This window comes from Leptidea sinapis, chromosome 42 (assembly GCF_905404315.1).
Source record: "Leptidea sinapis chromosome 42, ilLepSina1.1, whole genome shotgun sequence".
Taxonomy (NCBI): Eukaryota; Metazoa; Arthropoda; class Insecta; order Lepidoptera; family Pieridae; genus Leptidea; species Leptidea sinapis.
Window position 1 is genome coordinate 2719869 of NC_066306.1, and position 23708 is coordinate 2743576.

Below are 23708 nucleotides of genomic sequence, written 5' to 3' on the forward strand. Positions count from 1 at the left end.
GCAGTCACAGTCTGTGGTTGTCAGCAGTTGTCACCCTTCCTTACAGATTTGGGTTTTTAATTTTTCATTCTAAAAATAATTTATTGTAAAGGTTTGCCTTTTCTCATAGTTAATTTCTGAATAAAACGGAATATGTCTGTTATTTCGAGAAATGTTTTTCGTGCCTTAATCCAGGTAAGCGTGACACTTGATCACAAATTTGAAGACAAATATAATTATAAATTAAATTATCTACTCGAGCTGTTTCGTAACAAATATTTTTATTTATTTCGTATAACTTACTATAATCTTTTGTTTTATTGTAATGAGTGGTTTGTTCTCGTATTAAGGTATATTTTACGCGTCATAAGATTATTTTATTTTAAATGTCTATCTTCTTATGTGACCGTTTGTGTCAGGGAATTTGCAAGTTGATAATAATTAGTCCTTCCTAAATGAAGGAACCGATACGCCACTTAAGTTGTATGAATAAATAATCTTTAAACAGGCTCATCAATCTTTTTGTTGACATTTTTCTTTTATCGAGTCGTTGTTCATTTTTATTCAAGACACAATATATATTTTTAAATAACAGTAATAATTTATTAGTAAGTATATCCATATTAACTATGCAAATTTTGCACCAGTATTGTGCCGTCCAGTATAGCATTGTAGCATCAGGTTATCCATGGATAAATTCCGATCCTAGACAGGTCTAACTGTCAACATAAATTCAATCTTTAGTAAGTTTTGCAATAGGAAGAATTGATTATTATATACAGAGTCCTTAGCTCATATTTTGATGGCCAACATTAAAGAAAAACTTACTGTATTAGAAATATAATATTCCAAGTGCTCTCTGATTAATTTGAATAGTACCCATAGAATCAGGGAGCTATGTTTAATTTATAACTATATCTAATGTCTATGTAAGTGAGCAATCTGTGAGCTTGCACACAGTTCCTATGTTTGACCTATGGTTGTTTACCATTTATCATAAATTATATTATTGAATTGACAAAGTTTATGTTTAAATCAGTTGTCAAGCGAAATGCTAGGATTTCTCAAAGAATCTAAATGATACATAATTATTTTAATTGTATGCAGTTTTCATTTGTGCATATTGTAAATATCTCTTTGATTTTGACATCATTAATTACTTTCAGGGATCACAACATATGAACAAGGGTTTGCACACGACTGCCGTAAATAGTGATAAAAATGTATGTTTTGCACCACAGTCAATCAGTACCCTGGTGAGAATACTAACTTACTAATATTCACTTTTAGGTGCTAAGAGCACACATCATAAAGTTAATAATGTTACAATGAAGGATATCACTTTTAAATTCACTGTTAGGAGCCCTAGTCTTGAGTCTAGACTGAGTATGCTACAGTATGGAAAGGCTCATAACATGATCATTAAGAATATTTACAAGTGGGAGGCTCCTTTGCACAGGATGCCGGCTAAATTATGGGTACCACAATGGCATCTATTTCTGCTGTGACATAGTAATATGGAAGCATTATTGTGTTTTGGTACCAAGTAAAATTACTGGGCAAATGAGACTTGAATCTTAAGTTTCAAGGTGATGAGAGCAATTGTAGTGCCACTCTGTATTTTTGGGTTTTTATAGAATCCTGAGTGACACTGCATTGTCATTACAATAGCAAGAGCAGGGTGTATCAATCACCATCAGCTGAACATCCTATTCCTCTTGTCCCCTTATTGTCATAAAAAAAAAAGTTATAACTTGATGAGCATCAAAATGGCAGCCCTCACTGGCCTGTAATATTGGCTTTATTACTCCAGCCTTATCTAACTCTGAGCCGTAGCACAAACACCTGCATTACTAGCTTTCAATAAATTTTTAGGTTTTGTAATACATGCAATATTTAGTATGTAGTCAGGAGATAACCATATTCCTTGATATATAAATACATATTCTGACATAAAAGTTTGGTTCTACCATGATAGTACTTTTATTTTTCAAGAAGTTCTACTTTATTAATTGAATGATTAAGATATTCATCAGGTCTACAAAGATGATGAAAGCTCAACAGAATCGTAAGAATGTAATAATCAATAAGTGCATGTTATATGTTATATATTATTTGGTGGTGTTTCTTCACCATTCTATTCAATTCAAAATTCGTAATTACAACAAAATTACAGAAACATTTAAATATAATCTTCCCAAGAAGTTAGTGTAATACTTAAAATATTTAATCACAGTTTACAACAAATGTGTGAAAACAATTTAAATTGTAATTTGTATATATTAATTGGAAATATAGAATTACATATATTACTAGCTGACCCAGCAAACATTGTATTGCTAATTAAAGTAATAACAAAAAATAATTAAATTTTTTTGGGTTTTACAAATAAATGACTACCGATTCTTAGACCTACCAAATATATAGTACATAAATATTATATAATTTATCATACTTGTATATAATTACCGTCTTGCAACCCTATTCCATATCTGTAATGGAACATATGTGGATGAAACAGAATAATATAAAAATCGTGATTTAAAAATAGGGGTTGATTGTAGATGGGTGAAAATCTTAAGTTGTATGTATTTTTTCAATGCTGAATCATATAAAAATAAATAACATAAAAAAAATATTTTCTCCTTATCATTCAGGGGTATGAAAAATAGATGTTGGCAGATTCTCAGACCTACCAGATACGCACAAAAAATTTCATACAAATCAGTTTAGCCATTTTAGAGGAGTTTGGTAACAAACTCCGCAATATGAGAATTTTATATATTAGATCATATTATCAGTAAGGACAGTATTTTGTTAATATTTACTGTCCTTACTGATTTTTTAAAATATGGTAAGACGTGATTTGTATTTTAATTTTATTTGTAGCTAGTGAATATACTGGGCTGATTTGATTTATAAATTCTTATGTCTCACTCAGAATCTTGGATGTTTACACTTTGAAATAATTCTAAATTATTATACAATCAGTTTAAAGTACACTACTTCTTGGGTTCAGATATTGGCTGTATAAGGAATTGGCATACTTTAGGTAAAAGAATGGAATGGATGCATGTTTCAGAGCAAGCATATCACAATAACGTTAATTTAATTAAGGTTTTGCTATGTCCTTAGCATGACATGGTTGTTAAGCATTCCTACCACTGCCTTTGTGTTGTCCAAACTTATTAAATAACTTTATAATGAGTTTTAATAATTTTAGGTAAGAAATAAGGTAAGTAATGTAAAATGTTAAGAATTTATATTTGCTTCAGTTCAGGAACAGACAGGTGAACATTGCTTTGAAGTTAATGTCTAAAGACAGATGAACATGATATTTAATTGTTTACATCGTTCACACTGGCTCCACATATATAAAATTGAAAAAAAAATGATAAAGAATCATATTATATGCCATATATAGTTTAGGTATTCTTCGCTGGCTTATGTTCATTCTGGTTCTTTGTATATGGACAGTGACTAAAACTTTAATACACTTCTGGTGAAGTGCACTAATTATAAAGTCTGTTGGAATGTTATAAATATTGCCTCTTAAAGAACTGTGCGAGTCTTCAATCTATTGGGAACATTGCCGTTATTGCTGCTATCAAAGTTAAGATATAAACCTGATATGTGGTGTATCATTATTATAGATAAGCCACCCAGTGACTAGTTATGTTTTTTAGAGTCATGTAATATCGACCTCAAGGTACCTCTCATATGGAAGGTCCTGGTTTAATTCACCAATAGAGGACGAGTCTACACTTGTATGATGAAGTTAAACATTTTGACTAAATAATACATACATGTGAACAAATTTATTGAACAAATCTCGGAAAGGTCAGAAGTGCCGCTCAGAATTTTTTAGTGTTTTTCAAAAATCCTGAGTGACACTGCAAAGTAATGGGCAGGGCGTATCAATTTCCATCAGCTGAAGGTCCCATACTCTCATAAAAAAACCCAAACAGTTACTTGTAGACTAAAATAAAGATTTCTCAAGATGAGAGCAGTCATTTGACGAGAGCAGCCTTTTAATTTAATAAAATCTTACATAATGCTGAATACCTTCAAGATTGCATTGAATAATAATAAAAAAAGAAAAAAACCTGTGAACAAATGGAGGTGAGGAGTGGACAAACTACCAAGTTAAGACAGTAGGGATGTTTTAATATTAGCTGACAATGATATGCCATATGATATAGTTACACCTTTGAAGAGTGGTTCACCAAAGAAGAAAATTCTTCCTACTGTGCCATTGTTACTACCAAGCTTTGAGTATGTCTTTTATAATTTTAATAGTAGTGATTGGTGCTAAAGATTGAAATAAGTTTTATCTTATTATTTTATAAGTACCTGGAACAAATATACATGCTGTTAGAATTTAAAGGGCATACACAAATATAATTACTTAAATTATTGAATATAAGTTAGGTATTCATGATATTTTCAATTAAATCTCAACTTTACATGTTTTGATTAGGGTTTTAATTAGTGTTTGTGTAAATGTCATTTCTGCATTAAAATATTGTCTTGTTATATTGACAGCAAGCAAGTAAGGAGGGTCACATTAAATGCACTCTGATCCCTGGTGATGGAGTCGGGCCAGAGCTTGTCTACTCCGTTCAAGAGGTTTTCAAGGTACAAATAATAGGTTATAGGTTATATAATATTTATATTATAATGTTTAAAACTTTGATCAAATTTATACTAAATTAGAGGTCAGAGAAATAGATATGAACACTAATAAACATTCAAACAACATCTTATTAGTATGGTCCGACTAAACGTGCGGACGCGCATGCCTTGGTAAGCTTTTAATAACCGCAGTGACAGTAAGGTTTCAGAATGAGTGTCTTTCTCTTGGTAAGCACATGGCACTTTCTATTTTACGGTATTTAAAAATCGTTCACCAGTGGGAGGCTCCTTTGCACAAGATGCCGGCTAGATTATGGGTACCACAACGGCGCCTATTTCTGCCATGAAGCAGTAATGTGTAAGCATTACTGTGTTTCGGTCTGAAGGGCGCCGTAGCTAGTGAAATTACTGGGAAAATGAGACAGAATCTTTGGGTTTTTCAACAATCCTGACTGGTACTGCATTGTATTGGGCAGGGCGTTTCAATTACCATGAGCTGAACGTCATCCTCGTCTCGTCCCTTATTTTCATTAAAAAAAAAGTTATTATACGCACTAGTCGAAACTAAACCTTAACAGTTAGTTACATTTAAGATTGAGTTTAAAATACTTTATACATTACAATATTTTTGGATTCGTTTATTTTTTTTATATATTATTTATTATTCTTCAATGTTTATACAGCTCATATTAACCAATTTAACCAATGGTTGAAAAGATTATCAATTATTACTGCCACCAGCGCCACCAATCCGGCACCAACGGAATTATATTCGTCGCAGTGGGCACGTCTTTTATGAGTGAAAATGTTATTTTTTCTCTTTTATATATCCTATCTATAGATGAATAATGTATTTAAATGTATGTCAACAGGCGGCGAGTATTCCGGTCGATTTTGAGTCGTTCTTCTTCTCTGAGGTGAACCCGACGCTCAGCGCGCCGCTCGAAGATGTCGTCAACTCCATTGCAAACAACAAAATCTGTATTAAGGTAACGACACCACTTACATACTTATATGATCAGGTTAAACAGCTCTTCGGAACACTCCCCGTGATAAATGCGGTAGAAGACACACAATGAAGCGACGTCTCTACGCAACGCCAAGAGATCCAGCCGTTCACAGAGCACTGAGTCCCCGACGATTCGAGCTGCTCTACGTTGCACGCGGTCAAATGGATCGAGCAGATACTGGGGTGCGCCAGACCAGAGATGACAGCAATACTCCATGTGTGGCCGGACCTGCGCTTTGTAGAGCGCTAGAATGTGGGCCGGCTTGAAGTATTGCCGTGCTCTATTGATGACGCCCAGCTTCTTCGAAGCCAATTTGGCTTTGCCCTCCAGATGGCCACGGAATTGGCAATCGCTCGAGATTTCCAGACCCAGTATTCCGATACTAGGCGCGGCTTTAAGAGAAGTGTTCTCGAAGAGCGGTGATACGACAAATGGGGTTTTTTTAGTGGTAAACGCGCAAACTTGAGTCTTCTGGGGGTTAAATTGGACAAGGTTCAATTTACCCCATTCCGCGACCTTCTCGAGAGAGGACTCGATAGAAGACACAAGTTTCTCCCGGCACTGGTCGACGATTTCCCGAGAGAGACATGCATGGCCCGTGTATACGGCATCACCAGTGCTGACGTCTGCATAGCAATGTATGTTGGAGGTGTCCAACATATCATTGATATGCAGAAGAAACAGGAGATAGCACACAGCCTTGGGGCACTCCAGCATTCACGGGCTTCGGGTTCGAGCAATATCCGTCGACAACGACCTGTATGCTGCGCCCAGTGAGGAAGCTGGAGGTCCACTTGCACAAGCTCTCGGGAAGCCCAAATGATGGACGTTTTGAGAGGAGCGCCTTGTGCCATACACGATCAAAGGCCTTCGCTATATCCAGGCTAACTGCCAGGCCTTCCCCCTTGCTTTCAATAGCCGCCGCCCATCTATGTGTTAGGTATACCAGAAGATCACCTGCCGACCGTCCATGGCGAAAGCCGTACTGTCGGTCGTTGATCAACTGGTGACCCTCTAGGTATTCTAAAAGCTGGCGGCTAATTATGCTCTCCATGATTTTGGAGACCAACATTGAAGCCCACTTAGCTTATTACAAAAGTCTCCGAAACACGGTTTACACTGCTATAAAAAATGAAAAATGGCATACTATAACACACACATAAACAAAAACATACGTAATCCTCAATTCCTTTGGCAACACATAAAAAATAATTTAAACATTAATAGTAAAAAGAGTGATATTATATTGCCTGATAACTTAAAAGACCCAAATTTAATAAATAACCATTTTCTTACAGTGCCTGGCAATAAAAATGTTACTGAAAAATATATAAACTTTTACAAGAATCACAAATTTAGGGACTCCACCTTGAGAACTGTCACAGAGCGTGATATCTATAAGCACATTAAATCACTAACCTCAAACGCAACTGGACATGATGGTATCTCACTTGAAATGGTTTTAGCTACACTAGATTACACCTTGCAAATAATAACCAAAATAGTGAACACGTCAATTTTAACTAGTACTTTTCCAAGCAAGTGGCGTCAGGCCATCATCAAGCCTATCCCAAAAACAAATAACCCGAATAACCTTAAGGACATACGGCCTATCAGCATATTACCATGCCTGTCTAAAATATTAGAAAAAGTAGTTTCTGAACAACTGAGAACTTATCTGGAATCAAATAACATCTTACCAGATCTGCAGTCCGGGTTTAGGAAACAGAGAGGTACCGCGACTGCTCTCAATAACGTAGTTGATGACATTTTGACTACTCAGGACAAAGGAGAGGGTTCAATGTTAGTGCTTCTGGACTATACTAGGGCATTCGACTGTTTAAATGTATCGTTGCTTCTGTCCAAGCTATGGCTCACCTCTTCGTAAGAAAAATCCTATATTGGTAATTTGATAGTGCCTACTGAATAATATATATTTTTGATGTTTATTTCTACTTTATTCTTGAATTATTTGTATGATAAGGACACATTTTAATTATGTACTAGGTCAGGATCACTGTTTAAGCATAGGTAGTATTGAAACATAATGAATACGAAAGTATAATGATTATTTTTATTACATCAAAACTATAAAAATAATTAATAGGTCTGTACAGTTTTACCTAAACAGAATTTTTGAATTTCGAAGTTACCATAAGCGAAATTACTATGTAATACGTATAGATGGCGCTAACAAGTAACACGAAAAATATACGCTTCGAAAAATACAGTGGCTAGTATATTATCACAGATAGTATTAAAATAACAGCTAGTATTTTGTAACAGGTATTTGTCACTGTTACTTTCGAGTCACAGTCACCGTCATACCTAGTATTGCATTTTGCCTAGTGCGTCTCAACTTCGCTTTAGAGTACTATTTTAATGGAATTAGAGAACCAAATCCCGCAGGATATAGATTCCCTCTTCAAAAATACATTAATAAATTAAATAACATGTGTTTCAATTATGTATATCTCCGCCATACTAACGAATACGGAAAAGCATTTAATAGCGCGTTGCTGTTACTATATGTAAATGTACACAGCGCCATCTAGTTGGTATCCGGTTAAACAAGCACGGGCACTCCCTCAATTCATTTGTACTATAGCTCGTTGGCCTGTCGTAATCAATTATTTATTATTATGAAATCACACAAATTGCAAGTCTTGAATACGCCTTTTTTGTAGCTGCTGACCTACAGCTGATAAACTTTAATTATTCATTATCATTACCATCAACGCCGTGTCATTAACCGTAAGAACAAATCTATTAAAGCGAATGTTTTGCGAAGCGAGTGTTATTTTAAACAATTTTAATTGTAAGTTTACTCAATACTAAAATATTCCTAGTATTATAATACTAGGATTTTTTTTTTTTTTGATTCGGCTTATATTATGTCGAGGTTTTGTGTTTATTGCTAAATTAAGGCAATGATTGTTGAGGATGACGGAAAACATAAAGCCAGCTGATAGCTTTCATTTAAAGCTTTGAGTAATAAAAAACAATGTTTTGTAGGAATGATTCTCTTTTATAGCTCTACATCAAAGTCTGCGATGGTATAATATGTCTATCTTTAATTAAAATTATTTTTAAGTATCGAGATATTTTAAATAAAATAATAATCAGCGAGTACAGAACCCACGTTGTGACACGTTTCTAGTTGTTCTGTGGTTCTTCGTGGAATATTATTTATTACTCAAAGATTAGCCCGTACTAATATCGAAGTACTCGGAACGCTTGGCCCCGAGTAAGTAGAACATTTTCGCTACTATCTTGATTCACGCCTGTTTGGCGCAATTCGCGTGCAGGGATGTTGACACGGTCCTACGAACAAATCTACAAGAGACACGTAAACTTCTGTGAATAATTTGTGATACCTTTTTATAAAAAAAAAAAAATAACAAAAAAACAACCGACTTCAAAAACACTATTCCAAAACAATAGATATAATGTGCACTAAAAAGTATAAAATAATTGCGTATTTTATACAATCTAATTAATTAATCTAATTCTGGTTACGATTATTGTTATTTTTGGAATCGGTGTCCTTCCGCCGCAACCCGCTCTCGCCTCTCGCCTCCTCACGACTCAAGCACATCTCACCTATAACTATATATGTAGTAACAAACCTATCTTGGATGACACCGACTCCAAAAATTACAATAATGGTAACTAGAATTAGATTAATTAATTAGATTGTATAAAAATACGCAATGATTTTTATACTTTTTAGTGCACATTATATCTATTGTTTTGGAATAGTGTTTTTGAAGTCGGTTGCTTTTTTGTTAAAAAAAAAATATTTTATGATTTTTAGTGAATTTGAAGTCTAAATATGTGTAGATATACTAAACTTTTCTACTCAGCAATGAACGTAAGTGCTTTTCAATTTGATAACAGACAGTTAGAAATTCTGTCACAGATCGCACCCTTACTGTAAGTCGTTAAGGAGTCCCATTGATCATCATATTCGACTACGACAATTACTTGACCATAACTATGTTATGGTAGATGACTTAAATATCCGGATATCATAAAAAAGATTCGGCCGAGTATAGTTAATTTGCTCCTAAGAATTGAGAGAGAGTTCCGTTACTTTGTCATGGATTCCGTATTTGAAGTAAAGGATATTCTAATAAAAAAAGAATCATCTGTTGGCACGATATTGAGTTATTCGTAAATTTATCATCCACTTTTTGCTATACGTATGTATAGCAAATTTAAGACTTATGGTTTTCTCATGGACGCCATTGTCAGATCTGGACCACACGGGAAACACCAGCTTTCAAATAAAAAAAGAATTATCAAAATCGGTTCACACAGTCGAAAGTTTTGAGGTAACAAATAAAAATAAAACCGACGAATTGAGAACCTCCTCCTTTTTTGAAGTCGGTTAAAATGTCAGTTAGGTACTTATTAAATTATATCATGAACGCACACAAGAAAACAATGTCATCTTATATATAAAATTCTCGTGCATATCGGGTAGGTCTGAGAATCGGCCAACATCTATTTCTCATACCCCTAAATGATAAGGTTCACCCACCCCTAAATATATTTTTTTATTTTTATTTTATTATGATTAAGCATTAATACATACAACTTCAAATTTTCACCCATCTACGATCAACACCTATTTTTGTATCGACATTTTAATATTATTCTGTTCCATCCACAGTTCCGCAATAGAATTGCAAGATGGCAATCGAATATAATAATTATTGTACGATAAATTTTATTTACGATATATTTGGTAGGTCTGAGAATCGGTCGTCATCTATATTTTTTCACTCCAAAAGTTTTAACTAATGTTTTCTTTTATTATATTACTAGCTGCCCCGACAGACGTTGTTCTGTAGATAGTAAAAAAACAACTGTTTTATATTTCAAAACATCAAAAATTATTTCGTAAATATGCTTCCTGTTGTTAGAATGAAATTGTTTCACAGCGGAACTGTCAAACCGTGCGTCACTAAATTCTCTCATAGAAAATATGTCCATACAAAACAAATATTGAAAATAAAAATATTTATGGGTCCCAAATCGAAATAAAAACTACCCTATCTCTCAAGTTGGACCAAACTGCACTCCATGAAGTAATCACCATTAAAATCCGTTCATTACTTTAGGAGTCCATTGAGGACAAACATTGTGACACGAGATTTATATATATTAAAATTAAGATTATTCATGTAAGTCGACTTCAAAAAGTCACAAATTCATTACATATACGTTTCTATAATAAGGTCCCTATTGACATTCAGAACGTACCTTGAATATAAATCTGTGCTAAAGAAAAGGTTGTATACAAAAGGGTACTATAAAATATCTGAATATCTGGATCTAAAGAACCCTTGGGACTGAGCTGCTGGGCTGTTACATGTCTGTCTCAGTTTGATAAATGTCATTATAGTTATATAATTTAAATATTAATATTGTTTCTGTTTTTTAATTTGATAAGAATAGAGTTAGATTTAAGAGTTATGTAAATTGAAACAAAATTGTAAGTAGAGGCATTTAGTAGATAAGTATTGCATAATATGTAGATGAACATTGTTTTGTTATTCGGTAGATTTCTCGTGACAGGCATCTTCATGCTCGCTTAAATGCCTCGGCTTGTGGCGGCGACGTGGGGCGGGTCGTTCCCTTCCCTAAAATATGGTCGAGGGAGGCGATGGCTGGTCCATGCGTCACGATCGTGCACGGGTGCTACTCGTGGTGGCTGGATGATCTTGTTACCGGGAGGTCTGCTTGATGAGTTTTTTTTTATTATTATTTCCTTTAAAGTTATTATTCATTTTATTTTATGAAATGCTCACATAATGCCTCTATTTATTTACGGTATGTGTGGGTTGTTGTATCCACTACTTATACTCAATAACTCTTGTGTCTATAATTAGTATTAATTTACTTTTTTTCTTTTTTGACTTACTCATGTAAGCTTTTCAGTTTTTGACATTTGAGTATTTTTGTTGCGTCACTTTGCATATATTGTAATTGAAATGATTTGTAAAACAATTAAAATGTAAATAAATCTTGACTTAAAAGAGTGGCAATGAGTTTCTTGCTACTTCTTCTTCATTAGCTCAACCCTTTACGAAGTAGCGGTAAAATTAATGAGAAAAAAAATTTTTTTTTGACATTCATAAGTGACATTTCCGTGACCTACATGAATAAAGTGTTTTTGAATTTGAATTACTTTATATGGCAATCATATCTTAATCTTTTTATTGGAGTTTACTCCTTAAGAATCAATTTTCATATAAGGCGCCCGGTATGAGAAAAATATGGAAAGTATAATCTATTCATCAAATTTGATAGTAACGTTTTTGGTGCGCATTATTTCTCGCGCACCTTTCACTTTTCAGTTGGTGTGACAGTCTAGACGCTCGGTTCCTATTTTAGTTGTATTACAGTGATACGATAGATGATAGCAAAAATCATTTTACTTTTCTTGTATTTTGAATCTTTATTATATTATTAAAATTGATTTATTTTTATACTTTGATAAAGTTACAATTCATACATTAATATGACATGTATTGTATATATAAACATGTGTGCTTTGTATTTATTAAATATTGAATTATGAATATATGTAGTTCATACAAATTTATATGAGCTGTGCACATATTTAAATGTTTAATTTAATAAAGACAATTTTTAACCTAACATATTATTTTATTTTTTACTTACGTTTTTATTAGCTTCTGCTGTATGTCTGTTTGTGACCGACTCCATTGGACTTGATTTTGTTTAGTACCTGTTGAAAGACAATCGTTCTTGAAGATATAAACTCCAGTCGTGCGTCGGAGCCGACACACGCTTCTTTTTACCAAAACTTTTGGTTTCGAAACGTCGGGTTGAGTAAAATAAAAATGTAACTTTTACGCAAATATCTAATGTAAAAACAGTTACAATTACACGCGTTTTAATCCTTAAAAGTGTTTTATTTAAAAGTAATTAAATAATTTTAAATTTTTCAGGGTATCCTGGCGACACCAGACTTCTCCCACACGGGCGAGCTTCAAACGTTGAACATGAAGCTGCGCAATGCCCTGGACCTGTATGCCAACGTGGTGCACGTGAAGTCCTTGCCCAACGTGAGCTGCAGACACAAGGATGTGGACTGTATCATCATCCGGGAACAGACCGAGGGGGAGTACTCGGCGCTCGAGCACGAGTCTGTACCTGGTATGAGGCTTTCATTAAATGTTTTCATTTCAGAACTGACTTGCCAGTGGGAGGCTCCTTTGCCACAGGATGCCGGCTAGATTATGGCTAACACAACGGCACCTATTTCTGCCGTGAAGCAGTAATGTGTAAACATTATTGTGTTCCGGTCTGAAGGGCGCCGTAGCCAGTGAAATTACTGGGCAAATGAGACTAAGCATCTTATGTGTCAAGGTGACGAGCGCAATTGTAGTGCCGATCAGAATTTTTGGGTTTTTCAAGAATCTTGAGCGGCACTGCATTGCAATGGGTAGGGCGTATCAATTATCATTAACAGAACGTCATGCTCGTCTCGTCCCTTATTTCCATTAAAAAAAAAGTGAATAAAACTTCTTTAGGGCTATATTTCACCGGGACACCATGCGACACCTGCTGTATGTTGTAAAAAAAGTTTAAAAGAAAAAAGAAACAATGGTGGTGTGATCTTTATTTAACCTTAGCATTTTTAAATCTTTATCTGATGAGGAATTATCCTAAATTGGTGGTCTTAACTAATGTAATTAAAAATGTATGCACGCAAGAAATTATACTTATTTGGCCTTACGAAGCAAAAATCATTAAAATGATTTATTCCTTTTTTTTAGAAAGAAAAATTTGGTAAAAATTTTGCCAACGATGGCTTTGACAATTACGCCCTTTGCGTATACTAATAAAGTACGAAGAAACCAAAAAATAATGTATCGTAGTTTATTTATAAATAAAAAATGTGTGTGTGTCTCAGCCTCGACGCACGACTGGAGTTTTTATCCTCAAGAACGATTGTCTTTGAGCAGGTACTAAACAAAATCAAGTCCAATGGAGTCGGTTACAAACAGACATACAGCAGAAGCTAATAAAAGCGTAATTAAAAAATAAAATAATCCGCTAGGTTAAAAATTGTCTATTTTCGTGAAATGCGCTATATATACACTCCATATTAAATTAAACATTTAATTATGTGCACAGCTCATATAAATTTGTATGAAATATATTCATAATTCAATATTTAATAAATACAAAGCACACATGTTTATATATACAATACATGTCATATTAATGTATAAATTGTAATTTTATGGAAGTATAAAAATAAATCAATTTCGATAATAAAATAAAGATTCAAAATACCAGAAAGTGAAAGGTGCGCGAGAAATGATGCGCACCAAAAACGTTACTATGCCATTTGATGAGTAGGTTTTACTCTCCATATTTTTCTCATACCGGGCGCCTTATATGAAAATCGAATCTTAAGGAGTAAACTCCAAAAATAAGGAATGTCACAAACTTTAGAAAATTTTAGGAACCAACTTCACCCTGTCACTTTTGTGTTACAGTGATGCGCGCGCATCTTAAACTTTCATTCTCATAATTTTTTCATGACGCGCCTAAAGAAGTATAACTTCAAAAACAAAATACAAACGTGCACTCACTCGTGTTGTACGCCATGAGGTGGCCGCGTTACTGGCGGTCTAGCGGCCGAGTGAGTGAGACACCGTTCTATAGCGATAACTTAAAAATAAATAATAGTTTAAAAAAAAAAACTAAAGAACACGCTTTATATAAAATTCAACTAAAAATAGAAAATAAATTTAAATTGAAAATAGTGTAATAAATATTATATATTACATTATAAAAAAAGCGTGGTATGTAGAAGAATAATTATTTCAATAATATCTTAAAAAGCACCCCACGCTTTTTTTTATAATGAAATATATAATGTTTTTTTACACTATTTTCAATTTAAATTTATTTTCTATTTTTAGTTGAATTTTATATAAAGCGTGTTCTTTACTTTTCTTTTAAACAATTATTTATTTTTAATTTTTTAGTTAATTTTTGTAGATTGAATGAAGGGATTTTAATATTTGCGAATAAAAATATTTTTGTTATATTGAAAGATCACTTAAATCAGCTAGCCCGAGATCCCCGAACTAGTTCTTATAATAATAAGCTTAGTTAAATCACGCACTAATAATTTATAATAGAAATATAAATTCACCGCCATCTATTCACTTCTAAACGAATTAGATACTTTAATTTTGTCTTGACATGTCGCGCGTTTCCTTTGTAGTTTACAATAAATTACTAGATGGCGCTCATTAGTGATATACTTATTTAAAAATTATATAAATTAACAAAAATCATATTTTGCAAATTGAAAAATTGAATAATTTTATCAAATTAGTGTAATATCAACGGTCCTCGATAAATCTACTAAGTCTCTCGTCGTATTTCTTCGCTGCGGAGTATATTTGAGCGAAGCGAAGTACAACTATGTCTGTCTACAAAAACAAAACAAAATTAACCCAAACAAAAACAATAAAAATAATCTTTTTGAATTTGGCGCCATATTTAAACACTAGCTGACCATGCAAACGTTGTTTTGCCATATAAAGTATAATTCACGCGATAGTTTTATAAGTAATAAAATATTGCCTATATTATAGCCTGTACATCATTTTGTTCTATTGTCAATAGTTTTTGCAGCGCACGCAAAAATAGGTTTTCGATTTTACACCTTGTGTTACAAAATAGCAATTTTATTACGGATCCCTAATTTTGAAAAAAAAACATAGCCTATAGCCTTCCTCGATAAATGGACTACCCAACACTGAAAGAATCATTCAAATCGGACCAGTAGTATCAAAGATTAGCGCGTTCAAACAAACAAACACTGCAGCTTTATAGTATTAGTATAGATGAGGAATTAGCGCCTTATTTGGTCACTTGAGAAACTTGTGCTGATTTGCAAAGTCGTATCACTCTCGAATGATAGCAGTGTTACAATTAAAACATATTTTTTTTTTTTTTTTTTTTTGCGCCCAGACAAAGGGAAAGGGCTACCCTCCGGGATTACGAAGGGAGGGAGGTGGTGAATGCTCATGCATACCAACGCAGCCTAAGGCTGCGTTGGTTATGTGGGACTCACGTAAGAACCTAAGTGCCTACCCACTAAACACCACCTGAGGTTGGCTTTGGGCAGTGTGCCCTCTAAGCCTTCATCGAAGGCGACCATCTCTCGGGGAAGAGAGGCGCAAGCGGCACTCCCTAGGGAGTGTTCGCTGGGAATGCACAGAAGGTGCTGTCTAATAGAGACTTGGCGACATCAGAAGGATGATCACAAGCGGGAGGTGAGGCTACATGTATCTGGTACCTGTCAATCCAGGTCAGACGAAAGATTGAGAGAGGAGGAATTTAAAAATAGTGATTTGTTTAGATCGAGTGATACGCCCCTAGGCTTCACTCGTACCGCACTATGTGGTAAGCGTTAAGCGCTTTAGGAATTACAAGGAGGCCACCAAGTGGTGGTGCTCCGCCAGCGCAAAGAGGCGCTCCTTGGAGGACTTAGCCGTCCTGAGTTTCCGTGCCAGGACGGATATTTCTTTAATGTCGACTTCGCCTAGTGAGGCGTAAATCTCTTCCAGGTCTTTCAGGGTGCTTTGCACCTGTGATTGAGCCTGGGGAGGTACTGCCCGCCTGGGGCCACTGAAGGTGGCCGGGGCGGGGCGGGAGTAGACATTGAATGCCTGAGAGGGAGGGGCTGATTGTCTCCATGAGGTGGAGAGTTGGGGCCCGACAGTTTTATTCCTCATATGAGGAAAGTGGGATTGGGTGAGGTTAGAGGCCAGAGGTGGCCTTTGTTTTGGCGGCCTGGAAGTCTGCTTATTAGCAGCCTTCGGGGCGGAACGAGGGGCACAAGGGCATCCGCGATAATTCGCGGTATGGCCCTCCTGCCCGCAGAGCACGCATGCGGGAGGTGTTACCTCTTCGCGAGTGCGTTTGCACTCTTTGGTGCTGTGGGGTTCGAGGCACTTTACGCACCTGGGAGGAGCAGAGCAGTTTGCCGCTGCGTGGCCATACATCTGGCAGCGGTGGCATTGACCGGGGAACCCCCGCTTGTGTGGGGCTTCCACACGTATGTTGGAGAGCCCACATATGGTGAACTCTCCTTTGAAAAGTTCCCTGGCTGCAGGGACGTTAGTTTGGATGACTAACGCTAACGGATATTTCTTTCCGGTATGGCTGTACATTTTATGTACAGCCTCGACCGGAAAGCCTTTCTTGACAAGGTCCTCCTGTATGAGCTCATTAGAGAGCTCGTACGGGAGGCCTCGGAGGACAGCCTTGACCTTGCGCTCTTCCGGGAGCGCATAGGTGTGGTAAGGCACGTTGTTACGCGAGAGGAGGAGGGTGAGGTTGCGGAAGTCGTCCGTGGTCGGTACGACTATGCGTATTGCCTCACCTGTGTTTGAGGCACGGGTGTATCGCACCTTGTGATCGGTGCAAAGTTGGGCTACATATGTCCACTTTGCCTTATCACGGAGAAAGATAGGCGGTGGAGGCTTGTTGCTAGGGTGGACGGGCGAGCGTGTCGCCGGTTTGCAAGAGGAGGGGACCGAGTCCGGGGGTAAACTAATGTCGAGGGACATTAATGGAACCGGGTGGGAAGAGGAGGTTGAAACCTTGTCAGACGCGACGCGCTTGGCCTGACGTTTCTTTCTGGACTGAACCAGTTGGAATGAATCGTCTGAGGGACGATAGGGACGGAGAGAGGTGTCGAGTACGGAACCAGTGAGAGTTCCGTTATCTGATTCCTCCGAGGAGGAGTGGACTGGCCGCTTGCGGCCGCAGGAGGCGGAGTCGGAGAACTCCATGTCCTCGGAAGTAGGTTTGTGAGCGGAGGGCTCATCGGGGGACGCGGGGGAGTCAGCAAGGGGCTGACTTTGAAAGTTGGCCGCGGAGGAGATGACGCTATCGACCAGCGACTGGTCGAATTTGGCATTTGCGGCTTTAATCAAAGCCGCAATCTGGACTGCGAGGGCGTGGCGAGAAGCATCATCAGCCATACTGATGAAGCCTCCCCGCCGAGAGCAGGGAGCAACGGGGGTCGGAAGTGGCGCGGCTATCCCTAATGGTTACAGCCGCGAACCGTCACCCTTGGGAAAGCCCAAGTGCAATGGGATCGGGTCGTCCGGTTTCTCTCAGGTCAGGAGGCCTGAGAAACGCACCGGGTCAACGTTAGCCGAGTTAGTTGTCACCGTTAGGTATCCTTCAGCTCAACCGCGATGGCACGCAACTCACTTACTACAATAAAAATTGCTGTAATCAAGCTGCGGGCCGGAACGAATTCGACGTAACCAGTCGAACTTGGCGTAGTATACGTACTCGTACCACACGTAGCGGAGCTGCGTAGCGTAGCAGTGGGCGTAGCGTGGCGGCGTAGCGGAGCGTGAGCACAGGCGCGTGAAGTAGTCTGCTCGGCGCGGGGGCCGAGACGAGAATTAAAACATATTGTTATTTGATTAATCGGCTCAATTTTGAAATAAATATAAATAGCGCGTGCTAATTTAGAATAATTTGTAAATCATGTTTGTTTTAAATTATAATAATTGAATCAAGTCGAAATTCAAAATTCTGTCCCGACAATTTTATGCGCTATAAGAATTTAAAATTTTACATAACCGGTCCCAAATGGAAAATTGGCACCTAGGATCGTTCGACGAAGTGGAGGACATCGCCTTTTATATATACCTTTTATATGTACCATCTCCGCTTGTCACTACAACACGCTGTGTCAATATTCAGATGTTTAACTATTGCGTTTGACCCGCTCATGGACAGGGGAGTCTTACTAAATGGCTCCCGTTGGTTTCAGTTCGGGTACGGAACTACAAAACAATTTGAATTAACTTTCAGGTGTGGTGGAATGTCTGAAGATCATAACGGCGGCTAAATCGGAGCGTATCGCTAAGTTTGCGTTTGATTACGCCGTGAAGATGGGACGGAAGAAGGTGACTGCTGTCCACAAAGCGAACATCATGAAGCTTGGAGACGGGCTGTTCTTGAGGAGCTGTGAAGAGGTGAGTCGGTTGCTTTTGGTTTGAGAAGTTTCAACTATTTTTAAGGTTCCGTAACCAAATAATGGCAAAAAACGGAACACTTATGGATTCGTCATGTCTGTCTGTCTGTCCGTCTGTATGTCACAGTCACTTGGTAAGTATTATGTGAACCGCATTAAGATTTTCACACAAAAATAGAAAAATAGCAATAAAGTTTGGGGGTTCCCCATACTTTTCATCAACCCAATACATATCTATGGATAGGTCTTCAAAAATGATATTGAAGTTTCTAATATAATTTTTTCTACACTGAATAGTTTGCGCGTGAGACACTTGATAAATGATAAAACTAAAAAATATATTATATACATTACCATGCAAACTTCCACCGAAAATGGTTTGAAAGAGATCTAGTAAGTAGTTTTTTTTGGATATGTCATAAATCGTATTATCAATAACTTAATTGAAAAAAAAAAATACACTCTTATTAAAACATTGATCAAAGTTACAACGAACTACAAGACCTTTTGTAATATTATATTACTTGCTGCTCTACGGAACCCTTCATGGGCGAGTCCGACTCGCCCTTGGCTGCTTTTTACTTTTTTTATTTTTTATTATAGATTAAGATATTACAGATTTACCCCCTTATTCATAATAGTCTGCTAACTTAAAGCATTGCTAATTCTCACTCTGTCTTCTTCTATTCACCTAAGTCAGAATGAGAAAAAACACTCCTTAGTGGCTGTTTAAAGTTAGCGGACCATTATGAATAAGGGGGTAAATATTTATCATGTTATTTAGTTAATAATTGATATGATATTCAAGTATTCATTATTCATCGTAGTAATAGACTATTTTTCCATTTTTTAAGAATATTCTAAAATGATCGTAATGATTCGAGTACCAACTGGTATTCTTATTTCTTCAAAATAATTCCAATTTATGCTAAGATAAATTGTTTTAAAGTTAAATGATAAATAGTCGCGCCAAAAAGGGAGCCACAATGATCGTGACGTCATAATAATATAAACAATCAAACGTCAATTGTGCGGTGCAATCTTCATTGATTTTTCTATAAATAAAATGACTTTTCATGGTCCGTATCATTGGTGTGTTGCTAAAATGAAATTGCCCTGGCTACACCAGTTGCATCGCTATTTGCACACTAAGGCAGAACAGAACAGGAAATGTTGACACAGTAACACAATTGCAGTAATGTCAAACAACAACTAAATTCCAAAAACCCTTCGGTGACACAAATTTAGGAAACGAAATGAGAGTATACATGTTTAATTTATTGCTAGAGTACCCACTTGATAAAATATCAAACAGTTGATAAGGCATAGTTAACGTTAACAAACAGGGTGATGAATCATACAGGTGGGCGGTTAATTGTGTCTGTGAGTATATTATAATATTTTATCTACACCCATGCCTTAAATCCTCTATTAAAGATTCTGAAACAGTTAGCTTATTGCCAACATTAAAACACCCAATGTTCTAATAACCATTACATCATCCAAACGAGTGTTGTAATGTTGTACTGAATTTCATAACGACACTCCTATTTTTGCATGTGTATTTACCACACTCGGCTTCGCCTCGTGAGATAAATACACATTCGTGTTTTAATACCCCTTATTACACAACAGTTGCATAAATAACTATAAACAAATTTGTCAACAGATCGCTAAATTGTACCCCCGCATCCAGTTCGAGAAGATGATTGTCGACAACTGCACCATGCAGATGGTATCAAACCCGAACCAGTTTGACGTGATGGTGACCCCCAACCTGTATGGGAACATTGTGGACAATCTGGCGAGCGGGCTAGTGGGGGGTGCAGGTGTGGTCGCCGGCGCTTCATACTCCGCAGAGTGCGCCGTGTTCGAGCAGGTGAGTACTTTGGAAGGACGTGACCCCCAAACCGTAGGGAACAGTTAACAATCTAGAAAGTGGTCTGGTGGGGGATATGGGCGATATTGCTGGCGCTTCAGGCTACACAGGGCGTGCCGAGTTTAAAGCGGGTGTACTTTGGGTGGGACGTGACCCACAAACTGTAGGGAACAGTTAACAATCTAGAAAGTGGTCTGGTGGGGGATAAGGGCGATATTGCTGGCGCTTCATGCTACACAGGGCGTGCCGAGTTTAAAGCGGGTGTACTTTGGGTGGAATGTGACCCACAAACTGTAGGGAACAGTTAACAATCTAGAAAGTGGTCTGGTGGGGGATATGGGCGATATTGCTGGCGCTTCATGCTACACAGGGCGTGCCGAGTTTAAAGCGGGTGTACTTTGGGTGGGACGTGACCCACAAACTGTAGGGAACAGTTAACAATCTAGAAAGTGGTCTGGTGGGGGATAAGGGCGATATTGCTGGCGCTTCATGCTACACAGGGCGTGCCGAGTTTAAAGCGGGTGTACTTTGGGTGGAATGTGACCCACAAACTGTAGGGAACAGTTAACAATCTAGAAAGTGGTCTGGTGGGGGATATGGGCGATATTGCTGGCGCTTCAGGCTACACAGGGCGTGCCGAGTTTAAAGCGGGTGTACTTTGGGTGGGACGTGACCCACAAACTGTAGGGAACAGTTAACAATCTAGAAAGTGGTCTGGTGGGGGATAAGGGCGATATTGCTGGCGCTTCATGCTACACAGGGCGTGCCGAGTTTAAAGCGGGTGTACTTTGGGTGGAATGTGACCCACAAACTGTAGGGAACAGTTAACAATCTAGAAAGTGGTCTGGTGGGGGATATGGGCGATATTGCTGGCGCTTCAGGCTACACAGGGCGTGCCGAGTTTAAAGCGGGTGTACTTTGGGTGGGACGTGACCCACAAACTGTAGGGAACAGTTAACAATCTAGAAAGTGGTCTGGTGGGGGATAAGGGCGATATTGCTGGCGCTTCATGCTACACAGGGCGTGCCGAGTTTAAAGCGGGTGTACTTTGGGTGGAATGTGACCCACAAACTGTAGGGAACAGTTAACAATCTAGAAAGTGGTCTGGTGGGGGGGGGGGGCCTCATTGCTGGCGCTTCCTACTTCACAGAGAGCGCCGAATTCAAGCCCGTGTACTTTAGGTGGGACGTGACCCCCAAGCTGTAGGGACCATAGTGATCACATAGCATTTGAACTCGTGGGGGGCGCAGCATCCTGGGGTAGTGATAGTGCTAAACATGAAGAGTAGCTCCAATAGTAATTATATTTTAATACAATTTGATTAATTTTGTTTGCGGGTCCGAGTCCCGTATCGTCCATGAATTTTGGTTACTAATTTAATTTGTATAATTAATACCAGAAGTGGCTATCACTGTAAAAATAACAAATTGTTTATATTTGAAAGATGGATATCTTGAGATGAGTCATGATTGACTTGAGTCAAATTCCTAGTATACATATATTAGGGTTGAGCAGGTTATCAACTGTAAAGTAGATCCTGTAGATGAAGCCACAACCTGAGAGTTGAACAAGATGTTTGTCGCTCGAAAGTTTGGCTGAGTTGGTAAGAGCGTTCGGACGGGTTCGAGTCCCGCATCGTTCATATATCTAACAGTACCTCTGGTCCAGGGTGCGCGCCACATATTCTCGGGCGCCGTGGGTAAGAACATCGCCAACCCGACCGCCATGTTGCTGTGCTCGGCCAACCTGCTGGCTCACGTCAACCTGCACGCCTACTCCAAGATGATCAAGAACGCAGTCAACAAGTGAGTTTACTCTCATGTCCCTACATTGTTAAATAATATAGCACATACTAGTGTATAAACAATCTATATACAACTGAGCCAATGTCTCGTAGTGTATTGACATCTAGTCTATTTTATACATGTGTTAACAATCACTGTCACTGTCATAACATCGACAGTATAGTACAAGAGCAGTATGACCGCAAGTCTCTAATTCTTGAATTGTTTTGCGGACTTTAGACTTCCGTACTTGTACTATTTTATATTCTTTGTATATACACTGCTGTATTGGAGATAGATGTTGTATAATGGGTATTCCGCCTCGAGTCACAAATAGGTGCTGTATATGTATATGGAATGGCAAGAGTGGACGTGGAGTTACAGAATAGCAGGTTATTACTAGCGTATTTATATTTTATAGATAGGTTTTTATAGAAATTATTCAACATTTTTGTGTTTGATTGATTTTATAACCGATCTTTTCTCAGCGGACAGTAAATAAGTTTTTAGTTTTCAGACTGTTAAATAGCCTATTGCAGTATAATAGGTATGTAGTCTCAAATCACTGAATGTATCTATATATATTATGTTTTCAGAATTAAATTCACACATAGGCGCTAGATGTAATATTAGTAAACATATATATAAATCGTCTGTGCGTATGTTTCTTCACATATTCATTAACATTTCTTTGACTTTCAGAGTGTTATCAGACAACAAGGTAAGAACTAAAGATCTCGGAGGCCAGTCGACCACCAAAGACTTTACCAACGCCATCATTCATTCACTCATTCACACATAATTGTTGTTTGTGTTCATGAACATTATATGAAAATTTTACTAAGGAAAAATGATTTTATGAATATGTAGCTTAGAACAATTGATGAACATTTGCAATTTGTTTTCTTAAAACAATAATTAAAAGTGTGAAAAATAATTAGATTAATTATCCATAAAGTGTTATTCTGAGACGAATATTTTAGGTTATGGAACGGTATTTGAATAACCGCCATCTTCCTTTATTGACCAATCACAGGTCTGCTAATAATAAATCAACTGACTGACTTACAGTTAGTTGTCAACCAGAACATTCAGATTAGACACAATTTTTGATCCTTTATGGACATAAACAAATCTATCGTACTGTTTTCATATTTTTATTATATCATATTTATATTATATCATATTAGTTAAGTATAATTTATTGAATATTATATTTAGATATTATGGTCTGTTTTTAGTAGCAGTATTATTCGTTGTTGTTACCAAATGTAAATAAAATTACTCAATAGCTATCGATTTGTTTTTATTCCATTAAAATAAACTAAATTGTCTGAATCTATTATTGA

The 23708-nt window shown here is 37.1% G+C and overlaps 1 protein-coding gene across 2 annotated transcripts; it reads left to right on the forward strand.

The window, feature by feature from the left end:
• The first annotated feature begins 5 nt into the window (after positions 1-5).
• On the forward strand, positions 6-23654 carry LOC126976812 (isocitrate dehydrogenase [NAD] subunit beta, mitochondrial). 2 transcript variants are annotated; one of them, XM_050825421.1, is made up of 9 exons: positions 6-174; positions 1146-1235; positions 4525-4617; positions 5487-5603; positions 12611-12818; positions 18534-18697; positions 20366-20575; positions 22244-22380; positions 23062-23654. In XM_050825421.1, the coding sequence occupies exons 1-9, from the start codon at positions 133-135 to the stop codon at positions 23159-23161; spliced, it is 1161 nt and encodes a 386-aa protein (XP_050681378.1). In that variant the 5' UTR covers positions 6-132; the 3' UTR covers positions 23162-23654. The 2 variants fall into 2 exon arrangements, with proteins under 2 accessions (XP_050681378.1, XP_050681379.1); XM_050825422.1 differs by having other exon boundaries at positions 1146-1202.
• The last annotated feature ends 54 nt before the right edge of the window (positions 23655-23708 follow it).

Excerpts from the sequence above, each read along its gene's own strand:
- LOC126976812 (XM_050825421.1), top strand. The coding sequence starts at position 133 with ATGTCTGTTATTTCGAGAAATGTTTTTCGTGCCTTAATCCAG. Across the intron at positions 5,604-12,610 it reads ACAACAAAATCTGTATTAAG|GGTATCCTGGCGACACCAGA; the intron begins GTAACGACACCA and ends TAAATTTTTCAG. Across the intron at positions 12,819-18,533 it reads CGAGCACGAGTCTGTACCTG|GTGTGGTGGAATGTCTGAAG; the intron begins GTATGAGGCTTT and ends ATTAACTTTCAG.